This window comes from Poecile atricapillus, chromosome 1, assembly GCF_030490865.1.
Source record: "Poecile atricapillus isolate bPoeAtr1 chromosome 1, bPoeAtr1.hap1, whole genome shotgun sequence".
NCBI lineage: Eukaryota > Metazoa > Chordata > Aves > Passeriformes > Paridae > Poecile > Poecile atricapillus.
The window spans coordinates 123,651,148-123,666,870 of NC_081249.1; the positions used below are offsets into that span (position 1 = coordinate 123,651,148).

Here is a 15,723-nt window from a genome sequence, read left to right on the forward strand (position 1 = left end):
GCAGTCCTCTCAGCCTCTGGAACACTCACAGCACTGCAGGAAGACTCTGGAGGTCACAGCTCCAAAGCAGTGAGAGGTGGGATGAGCTTTGCCACCTGGTACTGCCAAGGGCAGGTGAGATCAGTCATAGCTACTGGATCCAGCGGCTTGACTGGTATTATCAATTATCACAGCTTTGTGAACCAAGAGTGCTTCCTCCCAGAACCTTCCTGCTAGGGCCTCACTGAGAGGCTGCTTCTGTCCTTCTCTCACACCCAGATATTCATCAGCTTTCTCTGCCTCATCAACAAAGTAAGCAAGAATCCTGCCACAGCTCAACTCACATGTCGCTCAAGGTCAGCTTCCCCTACGGAATAAAGCCTTAATTCAGTAACTAATGAAATCATAATTAACACCCAACCAAACACAAGCAGCATGAAGAGCAGTTCCCAAGCTGGTGGCTGCCCTGCAAGGCCATGTGATGCCCAACAGCAAGGGCCAAACCCCCACTTGCACAAAGGTTGTCACAAAAGCTGCAGCTCCCTCCCTCTTGCCCAACCCAGCTTTCCTTATCTTCCACTTCACACTCCTTGCTCTGTGGGAGCCTCTGTCCCTTGCATGCAGAGATGGCTGATGGAGCCACGATAGGATAGAGCAGCAGTCCTGCCCTCTGCAGAGAGCTTCAACATCAGAGCAGGCAGGAACAGCAGCACTCAAACAGTATTTGTTTATTCAAACCATCCTTTATTTTCTCTCTCCTGTAAGGCACATCACACAGTGCACACTCATCCCACATCCCTCTGTCTCCTTGCTTTCCTCCCATGCCTTCACTGCCAGGCAACCAGCCACTTGCTGCAACAGTTTGGAGATGCAAACGTTTCCCTTTTTGTTTAATATTCTTCCTTCTCTGTCTGTGCTACCTATCCAGCAGCCTGTATCTCCCCCAAGGTGCATGCAGCAGCAAGGCAGGCAGCATCACCCTTCAGACAAGGTTTGCAGACACTGACTTAAGCCACACTCTTAAATATCCCTGAGAGGATGGCTCCTGACTTCCAGCAAAATACTCTGTAACCTCCATCCCAGCTTACTCCTGGCACACAGAAAATCCGTAAAACGTCTCTCCCAGCATTGTTGCAGGATAATTACTTTGCCGTGTATAATGCTGTCCTCTAGTGAAGAGCTGTGACACTGCACATCAACAGTGAACTCCCAGCTCTGCAAATGCCAGCCCATCCCACTGCTCCTGTGGCTGCTCTGCCCTCAAAGCGTCGGCAATCCAGAAAGGATTAATGATACCATTGAGACCACAAAGCCAGTATTTTCTCACCACCCTGGAGAGCAGAACTGCTGAGTGTGTGTACAGGGGCATATCTTGTGTCCCACTTCGAGCTGAAACCACAAGGACTCCTGACAGTTCTCAGCACGACTCTTCAGCTTGATCTGCACAAGTCAGAGGGCAGTGGACTATGGCCCAGAGAAGTGGCCACAGATGCCACAAAACCATAAAAGCAGTGAGGTCTTGTGCAAAAAAAAAACCCCAAACCCCAAGAAACTATCTGTCCAACCACCAAGACATGGTTAGGCCTGTAATTAACTGCTCACTGGGCAGAGCGTGTTGTGTTTACAGCACTGACAGCTTTCAGCGTACTTCCAACCAGCGCAGTGAGTGCTGCAAGCAGGATCACACCATATTTAAACATCCCATACATTCCTGCAGTGCCAGGTCACTGCTACCCAGGGCTGGCTGAACCATGCCATTCCTGACTGCTGGGAAAAGAGCAAGACTTTCCAAGACAGATCATTAACAGGAAAGGAAGAGCATGAGGAGCAGCAGCAGCACATAAACAACATGCCCATCTCATGGTACACTTGAATAGCAGAGTAACAAGAACAGGAAAGCAACTTGTACCACTCCTGGAGGTGGATGCAGCCAGTCCCCCCCCAGTACCTCCAGTATAAAACACCACTCAGGAAATCAGGATACTGGGGGGAAAAGCCCCTTTCTGCTCTTAAGTTCATCAACTTTCCTTCCAACTCCACCAGTCCAATTTACTCCAACTGTTTGCCTACTCAGTTCATGGAACTGAACAGGTGTCAGCCATGGTCTCCCCCAGCCCTTCCACAAATTTCACTTCTTCACATGCTAGCCCAAAGCTCTCATTTCTGTATTATCCACCCTCAACCTACAGCATTCTCCTCCTCCCTGAAAAGGCCTTTGCACAGCTCAGAGATGTCCCAGGCAGCCCATCCAGTATTCTGCTACTCTCAGAAGCAGGGTCTGCATGGAGAGAGTCAATCTCAGGCCAGCAATCTTCCCTTAATTAGGTCATCCCTATCCTGCAGCACTGGGATGCTATTCACTGACTGTCATCATGGGAAATCAATAACAAGATTCATTTAGCTACATCCTTCAGGGACCTTTGGAGAGCAAACAAACATCCCACTGCAACAGGTAGCAGCAGAATTCAAGCTTTCTAGTGGACCCTCAGATGTGAGAAGTCAAAATTAAAGGAGCTTATAGAGAACAGGAGCCTGCAGAGCAGTTTTTGGAGTGGTGGGAAGAAGACTGTTCAGGGGCTCTGCAGCTCTCCTTCCTTGGCAGGAGTCCCTGAGTGCATCACATACCTCTGACTATGTCTCCAGCAAGTAATCTCTTTTGTGCTCCTTAGGAGAATCCTAGAGAGAGATAATTTTCAAGCTGTGTCTAGTGTCAGACATAGTCACTGACTTGACAAGACCCCAGAGCTCCAGTTTTGTACCACAGGAGTCCACTCAGAGCACAACTTGGTGCTTTTGATAAAACCCCAAGGACAAAGCAAACACCATTACTGCAGCTCCTTTAGGGGTGCTTGTTAGCAAGGAGTTCCATTTAGGAAAGAAGGCACAGACCTGCTCACAGCTGCCTGGAGAGAAGCCCACACACAGTTATTTGTCCACAATAAAATGGAAAGCTTTCACCTGACTTTCGCAAAAGCCAAGACTTCACATTTAATGAACACAAACCTTGTCTTACTCAAAGCCCTGAGAGCAGAGGGTTGGCAGGGAGAAGAGAGCCTTAAGAACACCTAGTTTCTTGAATAATATCATGGAATTGTGTGGTTTAGGAGGGGGAAGTTTCCACCGCAGCATGAGTGAGTCACAAATAAATGCAATAGGGAGATGAAGCTGTTGGGCTGAAGGCAGAACATCACAAGCCCATCACACTCAATATATTTTCTGGGAATGTTCCAACAATGCCCCTGCACGTCTGGCTTTATCCAGTTCCTAAATAGGGAAAGGTGACCACTATTGGAGTATATAAATTCTCGCTCGCGGTGAGAGACTTCTCCAGGGTCAAGCTGTTTAAGTATAAGCAATTTATTATAAGGGTAAAAGGAGGGAAGACCCGTGTCCGCCACCAGCCTCGGCGTCCACGTGGTCCGGGGGAAGGGAGAGAACAGGTAGAACAGGGGAGGTGAGGTTGGATGAGGGAGGGAGGGAGTAAGAGAGCAGAGAGAAAGAGGGAAAAAGCAGAGGGAGAGAGCAGGGAGGACGAGAGGGGTAGGAGCAGGGAGAGGGGGCTGAGAGTTAGGAGCGGGGGAGAGGGGGAGAGGGGTAAGAGGGAAAGGGTAAGGGGTCCGAGAGGAGAGTTAAGAGGTCAGAGTAAAGAGTAAAGAGTAAAGAGTAAAAAGAGCGAAGTTCTTGTTACAATTCAATATATCTTTTTCTATCGTGAATATTCTAATTCTTAGTAACCAATCACCATGAGACACACCCACTAAAGAATTTACATTCAGCCTATGCGCTTCCCTCTATTAACATACAGTGTTGCATTTTAGATTCTACAAAACCTTACAAGTTCTTTCCTTGCTTCTTGGCCTTTGCATTCTTTATCAGCAGAAGGACATTGTTTTATCAACAGGGATTCTCCTCTAGCTGGCTAAGCTATTGTTCTTTGGTTAACCAGTACTCAGTATCCTATGACTCAAAGCAGGCTTTCATTTCTACTTTGATTCTAGCCTTCATATTTCCAGACTCTTTTGTTAAACCATCACATTCATAAGGTTTCCCTGTTTCACCTTCCCCAACATCTCCCCTGTCTCGATGAACTATTTAAGATAATAGAAACTGTCTTATTTGTTAGTTTTTGCACACACTGAAGTATAACGGGTACTGCTCCTAAAACTACAATTAACACTTATTAAAACAATTAAACTTATTTTACAGAGTTCTCTTAGCCAAGGTGCAAAGCTTAAAACTTTAAACAAATTGTCCAGCTTCTCTAACTTTTGAAGGTCAGATTGATTCACTTTAGAATTATCAATATGAGTTTGTTTGGCTAAATTTTTCAAATTTTGCAGCTGTTTATGAATGGGAACAGTATGATCTGACAAGCAGATGGTATCAAAGCTTGCAGTCTTTGGCTAAGGCAACCCAGGCATTTATCTTGGGCTGATTTACAGGTAAAGTTTTACTACAAAGATTGATGCAAAAGGGTAAAAACAACATGCATTCATGCAAATAACGGGAATTCGTTTGTTTTTTGTTGAACTATCTCTGGTAGATCACTTTCTCTCAAAGTCTTTCTAAGTTCCTTTGCTTGAATTGTCACTGTTGGTGGTACGGTATCTGCTTTTGAATAATCTCTTTCTTTATTTCCCTCTATTTCTCGCTCCCGTTCTCCCCCGTCTTTCGTGGCTGCTGGTTGTGGTGCAGGGCAGTTCAAGAGTCGTGTAGGTGAGCCCGGGAGTGGCAGTACATCGGTGCGCGGGGGCCGTGGCTGTCGCTGTTCCGCGCTGTCGGGGAGAGTTGCTGACCTAGCGGATACAGACGGGATCTGTGCCGGTGTCAGCAGCGGGGCAGAGACAGGCGGGGGCCGTGTGCCGGTGTCGGGCGGCTTCGGTGGTGGACGCGGGGACGTGAAGACGCATGGCGGGGACTGGACAGTGGCTGGGCTGGGCGGTGGCAGAGGCGACGCGGGTGTCAGCAGCTGTAGAGCCGGGGTCCCGTTCCCGTCCTTACTCTCCCCCTCCGCAGTTTGAGAGGCTGGCACGGGGGGGTGGCACGGGGGACCCGGGGACGGCGGAGGCAGGAGCGCCGGCGACAGAAATTGTGTCTGCGCATGCGTGGATGGCGTCAGCGCCGCAGGGCAGCATGGGGGAGTGGTGTACGGCAGCGGGCATTTCGGATCGGGCCGCGCCGCACCGCTCAGATCGGTGTCGCTGCACGGCGGCGGCGGCGGGGCCGGCGGCACCACGGGCGCCGGGAAAGCGGAGCCCGCGGGGCACCAAGGCGGCGCGGGCGGCACGGAGGGGGTGTAGGGGAGCTGAGCTGTGGGAACCGCGATGCCGAGGGTGGGTGGGGTGGCGGAGCCGGGAACCACGGTGTCGGCGGGGGCAGGCGGGACCGCGGGGACCGCGCCGCCGGGGGTCGGCGGAGCCGCAGCGGCGGCGGGGCCCATAGCCGCGGGGACGGTGGAACGGGGCGGGACCGCAACATCGGGGGAAGCTAGGACGGCAGGAGGGGGGCAAAAGCGGGGCGGTGGGACGGGGAAGGCGGGGGGAGGGGTGGGAACGGATCGTGCCGGAACTGGGGTAGGGGGAACGGGGACCGCGTGGTGGGGGGGAGGGGGCGCGCCGGACTGAGCGGGCAGGAAGGGAGGGGGGACGGCGGGGACCGAGGGTACGGGGGCCACATGGTCGGGGGGAGGGGACACACCGGTCTGAGCGGGCAGGAAGGGAGGGGGGACGACGGGGACCGAGGGTACGGGGGCCGCGTAGTCGGGGGGAGGGGGCACACCGGTCTGAACGGGCAGGAAGGGAGGGGGGCCGGCGGGGACAGAGGATGCGGGGGCCGCGTGGTCGGGGGGAGGGGTAGGAGATACGGGGGTTGCGGGGTCCGGGGGGCTCGTCGCGCGTTGTGTATTCGCGGCACACATTTCTACGAGTGCCCTACAGGCTGGGACCAACTTTGCGGCCGCCATATCTCGGCGGGAAATGTTATTAAAAAGCTTATTACCAACTGTGTCCCAGAAATCTCTAGTAAAAAATTCTGAGTGTTTTGCGTTTGGGAAATTAACTAGAGTCCAGGTTAGGAGGGTTTTTAGTTCTCGTTTAGGCAAATTACTTTGGCTGGCTTTCAGTAAGAATTTTAGTTGCTTATACAGCTTTTTGTCTGGGGTTGAATGGCTTTGACCCATGATAGACTGGTTTGTGACTCACCTCTTATCTAAATGATGTTGGCTCGTCTCTCAGAGCTCGGGCGATGGGTGCTGGCCAGGCACCTCCTGTCCGTTCTCTGGTGTCACTTAGTAATACTCGCACATAACCACGCTGCAGAGTCGTCTAAAAACTATGGTTTGGACACTGCAGCGGAAAAACTTTTAGAGAGATCGGGGTGCAGATGCTGTGGCAGCGTTTACCCCTCGCTCGACCACGTAGAGGCTTTCCCCGCCTAGCCCAGGTGAGACGTCGCCTTGCAACGCCCCCCTGAGCTCCACGGGGGCTCCACGGAAACCAGGGGTTCAGACGCTGCTACGCAATCTTCACCCCGAATAAACCACGCAGGGGGGGAGTCCCGTGTAGCACAGAAGAGATGTGGCTTTGCCACCCTCTCTCGTGTCACAGGACCCTGCGGAAACCAGGGGTGCCGAGGTCGCCTGGCAACCTGCACCCCGAAAAAACCACGCAGGGGGGGAGTCCCGTGTAGCACAGAAGAGGCGTGGCTTTGCCACCCTTCTCAGTGCCACAGGGCCCTGCGGAAACCAGGGGTGCCGAGGTCGCCTGGCAACCTGCACCCCGAATAAACCACGCAGGGGGGGAGTCCCGTGTAGCACAGAAGAGGCGTGGCTTTGCCACCCTTCTCAGTGCCACAGGGCCCTGCGGAAACCAGGGGTGCCGAGGTCGCCTGGCAACCTGCACCCCGAATAAACCACGCAGGGGGGGAGTCCCGTGTAGCACAGAAGAGGCGTGGCTTTGCCACCCTTCTCAGTGCCACAGGGCCCTGCGGAAACCAGGGGTGCCGAGGTCGCCTGGCAACCTGCACCCCGAATAAACCACGCAGGGGGGGAGTCCCGTGTAGCACAGAAGAGGCGTGGCTTTGCCACCCTTCTCAGTGCCACAGGGCCCTGCGGAAACCAGGGGTGCCGAGGTCGCCTGGCAACCTGCACCCCGAATAAACCACGCAGGGGGGGAGTCCCGTGTAGCACAGAAGAGGCGTGGCTTTGCCACCCTTCTCAGTGCCACAGGGCCCTGCGGAAACCAGGGGTGCCGAGGTCGCCTGGCAACCCGCACCCCGAAAAAAACACGCGGCGGATACCTCTAAAGCTCCGGAGCTGACGCTGCTAAGCAACAGCCGGCCCGTGCCCGAGGGTGCCGCGGAACAGGGGAAAAAGAGTTACAGTGTTACGGTGATCAGCCGCATAAACTGCACTCCAGACGGCCTTAAAGGGTGAAAAACCAGTCTTTTTAGTTACCAATGATGGAGAAGTGTCTCACCGATGGAGAAGGCGTGGGACGGGTCTCAGACGATGGGCGCCAGGTATTGGCGTATATAAATTCTCGCTCGCGGTGAGAGACTTCTCCAGGGTCAAGCTGTTTAAGTATAAGCAATTTATTATAAGGGTAAAAGGAGGGAAGACCCGTGTCCGCCACCAGCCTCGGCGTCCACGTGGTCCGGGGGAAGGGAGAGAACAGGTAGAACAGGGGAGGTGAGGTTGGATGAGGGAGGGAGGGAGTAAGAGAGCAGAGAGAAAGAGGGAAAAAGCAGAGGGAGAGAGCAGGGAGGACGAGAGGGGTAGGAGCAGGGAGAGGGGGCTGAGAGTTAGGAGCGGGGGAGAGGGGGAGAGGGGTAAGAGGGAAAGGGTAAGGGGTCCGAGAGGAGAGTTAAGAGGTCAGAGTAAAGAGTAAAGAGTAAAAAGAGCGAAGTTCTTGTTACAATTCAATATATCTTTTTCTATCGTGAATATTCTAATTCTTAGTAACCAATCACCATGAGACACACCCACTAAAGAATTTACATTCAGCCTATGCGCTTCCCTCTATTAACATACAGTGTTGCATTTTAGATTCTACAAAACCTTACAAGTTCTTTCCTTGCTTCTTGGCCTTTGCATTCTTTATCAGCAGAAGGACATTGTTTTATCAACAGGGATTCTCCTCTAGCTGGCTAAGCTATTGTTCTTTGGTTAACCAGTACTCAGTATCCTATGACTCAAAGCAGGCTTTCATTTCTACTTTGATTCTAGCCTTCATATTTCCAGACTCTTTTGTTAAACCATCACATTCATAAGGTTTCCCTGTTTCACCTTCCCCAACAGACCACGTGTTTTGACAATGAGCAGATATATCTATCATGCTAATGGTATTGGTTGATATGAGTGGCTACATATAACATTTGGTTGGAAGGTTCATGGAGAGGTCAGCTTTGGCTCAGGGCCTGTTGTTCAGGCCTCAGCACTTCAACCCGACAAGCACCAGGCAAAAACTGTCAAGACCTCGCTAAGTCCCAGAGGCATTCCCTGTACATGTCAATCCTCTGCCTCTTAACTGGGATTAAGCAAGAGCATAGGGAAGGGACTTGTGGGAGGTAGTAACTCATCATCATTTCACCTGCTGAACAGAACAGGGGAAGGAGCTGGAGCAAACCCATCATTGAGGGAAAATACATTGATAAATTACTAGCAAATCCATTTTGTAGGAATTGCTGTAAATTCATGTGTACAGTTAAATTTAAACATATACAGCTCAAGAAATTTTGTGTATATAACCTCTCCATAACCTAACACCACAGAAGAGGCAATTCTATAACCCATGAAAGTTTTGCCAGCTGGGAATCATCAGCTAATTCTGTTTAGGTGTGAGACATTTGATTTTAAGGAGAACACAGGTGTAACAATCCAATCAGGTGTAACCAATCAGCACAAGAGAGGCCCAGGACACACAGAGAAGTCCCAAAACTGGCTAACAAACATTTCCCAGACATGCAGCCAGATTTAATGAACATTAAATACTCCAAGAGGCCAAAACATGTAGTTCAAAATCATTCAGGTTGGAACAGACCTTGTTTTTGGTTTTGTCCCCAAAACTGCTTTGCCTGTGTAAGAACAATCAGCCACACACTCCATACTTGAGGGGCTTCACAGCTTCTCCTAGATGCTCCTTTTGCTGCTGGTCTCTGGGAGCTCCTGCCCTGCCTGCTCAGTGCACACAGATCACCATGGCAGTGCCCCCCCTCCACATACAGACAGCACACCTGGAGCAAACACAATCCTCCCTTTCCAAGAATTGCAATTATTTTGCAGCTACTCTATTTGTTCCATAATATATCTTCTTGGGGAAGCCTCTTTGGGTAATAGGCAGCTCTCCAGCTGCTGCAGCCTCTTCCAGAACTACAAGTCCTGGTTTACAAGAGGTTTCTGCTGCAACCCCTACACCTGATTGACCTCAGATTGAAGGGAGGGAGAAAACGATTACAGAAAGTACCAATTACATCATTCCCAAAAGTAATTTTCTTGCACCATAAAGAAAACAAGGCTAATTTATACCCCAAATCAGCATTTTAGCTGTCTTTTGAACAAGAAAATAGAATAATTTTCTAGGGAACTAAGATCTGTGGTGTAGTAAGGTGAAGCCATACCTTAGGAGAAGGTTTAAATTACATCAATAACGGGTTCAGGAAGAGCCAAGTTTGGACAAAACTAAGGCAGCCCTTCCCTCTAAAAATTGCCTCTTGGTTCAGGCACCCTTGCCGCCTCACAGAGGTGCAGGCAGCACGTACCTGCATCAGGGAGACACAAGAAGTAACTCCGTCGGGAAGCCAGAGCAGAGAGGAGACTCCTGACCTCCTCCAGCACCAGGCATGTTCCAGGAGGCCGTGCCAGAAGCCTTCCTGCGGCTCGGCGGGTGCTGCCCATGTCCCCGAGGCTCCGCTCACCGGCCTCCCCTCACGCCGGGGCGGGAAACGGCGGGGGGAGCCGCACATGCCGGGGGGCTCCTTTTAAAGGTGTCCCGGGCTCCTCCCCCTGCTCTCCCTCCTCCCCCTGCCCTCTCTCCTCCCCTCTCCTCCCTTCTCCTCCCCTGCCCTCCTGTGGTTCCCACCCCTCAGGGCGGGGTTGCCCCCTACGCTCCGCCCCTCGCCCCCGGCGGGGCAGCGCGGGCAGCGGCACCGGCGACAGCGCGGGCGGTACCGGCATGTCCTGAGCGGCGGCGGCGGCCGATCCGGGCCGGAGCCAGCACGGAGGGCTCGGTGGAGCAGCGGGCCAAGGGCCGGGCCCCCATGAAGGAGAAGGAGGCGGGCGCGGAGCGGGGCAAGCCCGCCACTTACACCGGGGACAAGAAGGCGCGCATGGCGGCCAAGACCAACAAGAAGTGGGTGCGCCTGGCCACCGTGCTGGCCTACGTGCTCTCCGTCTCGCTGGCCGCCATCGTGCTCGCCGTCTACTACAGCCTCATCTGGCAGCCGGTGCGCGGCAGCGGCGGCTCCTCCAGCCCCGGCCCCGGCGCCGCCGCCACCCCCGCGCAGCTCCGCGCCGCGCCCGCCGGACCCACGGCGGGGCCTCCGCCCGCACCGCCGCGCACCGGCCCCGGCCCCGCCGCCACCGCCACCGCCCCGCCGGCCGCGTCCCCCCCGCCCGCGGCTGGGAGCGGGCCGGGCGCCGGCAGCCCCTGAGGCGGGCGGGCCGCGGGAGGCCGCGCCGCCGGGGATGCGGCCCCGGGGCTCGGCCGAGGATGGAGACCGATGGCTCGCCCGTCCCTGCGGCACCGTGCAGCGCCCGTGGAGACTGACCGGAGACCGACCTGGAGACTGACTCGGCCCCGTTTGGACTCGGTGGAACTGCGGTATCTTCTTTTTCCCCCCGGTTTTTCCTCAAAAGGGAATTTTGTGGCTTCGTTTTCTTCCTCACCAGGGCTAGCTTCTCCCTTTGAACCCGCATTGAATTCCTGCGCTGTTTATGCCAGTCTGTTACCTATACAAGGATATCGGTGTCCAAAATTCCTCGCTATTTACAGGATCAGCTGGGAACAATACGAATTTAGAGGCTGTAATCCGTTGTTGAAGTAAAAACAGTTTTGTTTAACGATGAGCATAAACTTATTTAAAATATGTGGAAGGTAAATTGACTTGTTTACTATATTAAAATATTTTCCCAATATGAAAGTCTCTGTAACAAAGTATGTTCTCTTCGGTGGTGGGAGGAGGACTGCTGAACTGGAAGGGGTCTGAGTAGCAAAAATTTGGCCACTGCAATGGGCAACTGTGGTATATGATGTTGATTCATTTGTCATTGGTCTCTGTAGGTGAGGCTGGAGAAACCTCTATACGTGGCTAATTGTGGAAGCGAAGCAGTGGTGCTGGAAAGGTTTGATCTGTGCTGGCAGAGCAGGTGGAGCTGTGGCGGTGGGTGCTGGTGGGCTCTGAGCTGCAGCACGGTTGTACCCGCGTGCTGCTGCCTGCGAGGGATGGCAGCGCTTACAGATCATCCCCGCACCTCTGGAGCAAGTGGAACCAGGGTAGGTCTGGGCCAGGCAGCTCCTGGTGTGTCCTGGGAAGGCTCTACTCCCAGCTCCTTGGTTTCCTGCTCTGTGGTCCTCAGAAATCTTCTGTTCCTGGATGAGCAGTATGAAAACATGGCCTTTAATGACTCTGGGATGTGGGATATAAACTAGAAACTCTAAGAGCCATGTTGTTCCAAGCTGCTGCTTTCCAGATGGATGGATTCGGCTGAATCTGTGAGGCTGCCAGGCTGTGCTGCATCCCTGTGAAAGAATCACAGCAGTTCAGATTCCTTCTGCTGAGGGATGCAAATGTGCTGTAACGTGGCGTACGTATTTCAGTTGTGCAGATCACAAAGGAACCATAAAATACAGCACTTGGCTGCTTGAAAAGAGCTGTTTCATATCATAATCAGGGTTTGGGACTGTGTTGGTTTTTTAAGGCTGCATCCTCAGCTGGGCATTGCCTTTACAGCATCTGTGAAAGGTAGAACCAGGACCAGAGGGCTTGTAGGGAGAAATGAGGTAAAAGGAGAGTGGTTTGTGATCTTTTCACCCTCCTTTCCAGTGTTCTGGGGAGCGTGCAGGGAAGGCTTTGTCTTGTTGGAACGAAAAGCTGGTGGAAGGATAAAACAATCCCGCTTAGTCACTTTAGCCAAAATCATGGGATCGCTGCCACCCTCCTGCGGGGCAGGTGGAATAGCTGGAAGCACTGTGTCAGCAGATGGGTGCCCTGCAGCTGTCACCTCCCGAGCTGCTTCTCTGCTCTTGCTGTTCATCTGCAGGAGGAAGGCTGAGTGTCCCAGAGCAGCACCGGCTCCGGGCCCCACGGGTGTCTGTTCTGTGAGTGGGGAATTGTGTTCCTCTGATGGTTCTGCCCACAGTGTGTTGATCTCTTTCTGTGGGACTGCTCATGCCCATGGCAGTTCCAGGTCCTGGTGACAGCAATGCCATTTGCTGGCCTTGGGATACACCTCTGATTGTGGGGGAAAGTTCCTGCAGCTCCCCAAGGGAGGAATGAGCGACAGAGAAACCAGGCTCATTGTGGTGCCAGTTGAGTTTAGTCTGCTCCTTGGCTCGGGTGCTAAATGCAGAACCAGTTGGGAAGTGTCTCTGAGAAGGAGCTTGTGTTTAACTTGTAAAACCTTTGGAGATAAATAAAGCTGCGTGCAATGACATGGATGCTGGGATTTCTCTGCTGCTGGCCTGCAGCTTGGAGCTGGTGACTCTAGCGGCTCTGAACGGTGCATCCAATCTGTGCTGAGTGCCCAGGGCCTCCTGGCATCCTTCACTTTAACTACAATTGCTCTCAGAAGACTAATAGAGCCTGGTTGCATGGTGCAGAGGGGAGAGGAAGTGAATGGAATTAAATGGGCTGCGTGGCCCTCTTCCAACCTGTCGTGTAACTGCTGAGAGACGCCTTGTACTGGGGAGCAGGAACAACCTAAAGCTCTTTACCTGGTTTGTGGTTTTGGTAGCAAAGGATCTCTGGGACAGAGACAGTGCTCAAATCCGCTGAATCAAAGGGAACAGGCCCTTCACTGATGGCTGCCTCCCCTTCTGGTGCTAAAAATAGTTGATGAGCCAGTACGAGGATGGTTGTGGCTGTCTGCATTCCTGTAGGAAAGTGCAGGCTTGGTGAGTTCCCAGACTGTGTTTTTGCATCTTCTCCTCTGCTGACAAACAGATTTCAGTGAAATGCTGCTATTTCTGTACCTATTACAACTGGCTTTGGAGCATCCTGGGGCTTCACTCCGGTTGTACTGAGTGTGCGAGGGAGGGGAGTCTGCCTGAGGAAGATGCAGAAGGGTTGTGGGCTGCTGGCCTAATGGCCAGGGAGCTTTGGTGATTTCTGCAGCCTGGTTTTCCAAATCTTCTGGAACCACATTCTCCAGCTACAATCTTTTCCCCATCCCTTTCCTAGCCAGGAATCATAGCCCTCCGGAGGCAGATGTGCTCCCGTTGGGAGCTGTTGTCAGCCTGTAATGAGCCCATTGCTGTGCATCTTACTCTCATCATGACAGACTGTCGAAGAAATCGGTGACTAAGCGTACTTTGCAAATACTGTAGTAAGAAAAATAGCTCATCTGGACTGGTTTCTAGGTGTAAGCTAACTTAAAATTCAGGGCACTAGGGATTTCTTTGTAAGTAGATTGGCTGCAACAGATACTTGGACTGGGAATTTTTGCATTATGTTGCCATCTTTGTACTGAGAGAGTCATCTGCATCTCAACAGAATTGCTTTAGTGCCCTAAAATGGTGCAGTCACCAGTCTGGGGTAAAGCTGAGGTTTAAAAGGCAGATGGTTGTGTCATCTGTTGTGTTACTTCAGCTCCAGTTCACCCTTTCCCTTCATTGCTCCTCAAAAACATAATAAAATTGAGGTTCACTTAATAAGATGATTGTATCAGGCAAGACAAGGCACAGGGTTGTGAGTTGCTTCCTGGGTAGAAATGACTGTAACCTTGTGATTCAAGGTGTTGACTCCTTGGAATTGCTGGGGAGGGTTATTCCCTTCACACAGCTGTGGTCCTGCAGGTCACCTGCCAACAGTGCTGTGCCATATTCCCAGTGTGTGCACATCAGTGAGGAAGGGAGGTGTCTGGAAGTCATTTGGACGAAGGAGGTACTCAAATATGAGCAAATTACCTTAAAGCCTTTTGCTTTTGTGATAGACATCTAATACCTGCCCTCTGCCTGTGCACACTGGTCTTGTCCCAATGAGCCCAGTTTGTGCAAGGAGAGCATTTAGTGTCACTCACGTGCAGAGGGACCAGAAGGGAAATAGCAGGAAAAAGAGTTACTGGAGCATGTAATCTGCTCCAGCAGCTGGCTCACGTTTCCATCTCTAAAAGCTCTCTTTTCCCCATGCGCATTCTCTTGCGGGCTCATCTGATGCAATGCACGTCATCTTAATCCCAGATTCCTGTGCAGTTTTTCTGACAGGGAATCTTGACTTAATCCCTGAGCATAGCTGAAAAGCAGTTGTGTGGTGTAGTGATAACAAAATTAGTGGCTGCTTCTGGGCATCGGGGATTTCCCTCAGAGAAGTCAAAGCTGATCTCGGTGGGCTGCTCAAGGGAGTGTTACCAATGGCTGGCTCTGAGTCCTGGAGCTGCTGGAGCACACAGCGAGGGGAATGGCATAAGAAACAGTCATAGCTGAGCTGGAGCATGAAGCTAAGGAGATGAAGCTTGGCTTGTGGCTGTTCCACAAGTGTTCAGAAGCAGTTTAGGGAAAGCTGGCCAGGTGCTGTGTCACTGCACTGGGATGGCGTGAGCAGGAATCAGCCACAGACTTCCCAGTGTTACCTGCCAGTGCTGCAGAGCCTGGGAGCTGGTTGAGCTGTTGCTGTGCAACCTTTCCAGGGAAGGCAGCAGGCAATGTCCTAAACTTCCCAGCAGTGCTGTATCCTGCTGCTGCTCTGGGCCTCTCATTGACTTGAAAAGCACTAATTACTGTATTATGCACTTAAAATACAAATTTGATGGCTAAGTTCCAGTGCCCTCTACCACTTGCAACCAGTTTATCTGGAGGAAGATTGTTGTGGAAAACCAGTTAAATTTTCTGTTATTTTTATATCTAGAGACTCTGTATTGGCCTTTACTGGTTAGTGGTCTGTGTGTGTGCTCCTGCTACCAGGTATTGGATTTGTTGTAGCAGGAATGGAGAGCTGAACTGCTGTCAGGATTTTGTGTTATTGGCTCCTTCAGTAGTTGCTTCGGAAACAAGAACCTCCAACTTTATCCAAATGTATCTTTGTCCTTGGCTTGAATTTTTTTTTAAAATTACCTCCTTTATGCAAGAGCTGACTCACTAGTCTGGGATCACTTCTGGGAGCTTTAGCTACAGAGTTGCTGTATTGCAACTGATTGTAAATTTTTAAGGAAAAGAACAAGGTCTAGTGGCCAGCTGATCCTTTAGTTTGAAAGAAAAAGCATTCTGCCTGAGAGTGCTGCTGCTTCCCTTGTGTCTGGAAAAGCTGCAACAACTTCCACCAAATCCCTGAGCTACCAGCCACTGTTGGGAAGGAATGGGTCCTGTGTAGGCAGGTGACTCTGAAGTCTGTGAGCTGCCCTTATATTTGCTTTCAAGAAAAGTGCAGTGGTGATGAGGTGGTGGCTCTGGTGCCTTAATGAAGAATTGATCCTCATCTTCCTGGCATCACTGCAGGGAGCTTTTGTGGTGAGAAAGCTGAGCTAGTCCAGGAGTTCAGTGTTTCCTGAAGGAATCAGTGCTCTGAACTGGAGCTGTTGCCCTAAAAAGCAGACAT

At 51.9% G+C, this 15,723-nt stretch overlaps 2 protein-coding genes across 3 annotated transcripts in view; one reads left to right on the forward strand and one right to left on the reverse strand.

Moving 5' to 3' along the window:
- The window catches only part of PLCB2 (phospholipase C beta 2), a 46,408-nt gene extending 36,466 nt beyond the window's left edge, over nt 1-9,942 (reverse strand). For both annotated transcript variants that reach the window (XM_058848139.1, XM_058848133.1), the window contains exon 1: nt 9,736-9,942. In XM_058848139.1, the coding sequence (XP_058704122.1) occupies nt 9,736-9,939 (204 nt within the window). In that variant the 5' untranslated portion in view covers nt 9,940-9,942. The remainder of the gene's footprint in view (nt 1-9,735) is intronic.
- A 131-nt stretch (nt 9,943-10,073) lies between these two features.
- Nucleotides 10,074-11,115, forward strand: INAFM2 (InaF motif containing 2). Its single transcript, XM_058848261.1, has one exon. It carries the CDS (start codon nt 10,234-10,236, stop codon nt 10,624-10,626), a length of 393 nt encoding a protein of 130 aa, XP_058704244.1. The 5' UTR covers nt 10,074-10,233; the 3' UTR covers nt 10,627-11,115.
- The last annotated feature ends 4,608 nt before the right edge of the window (nt 11,116-15,723 follow it).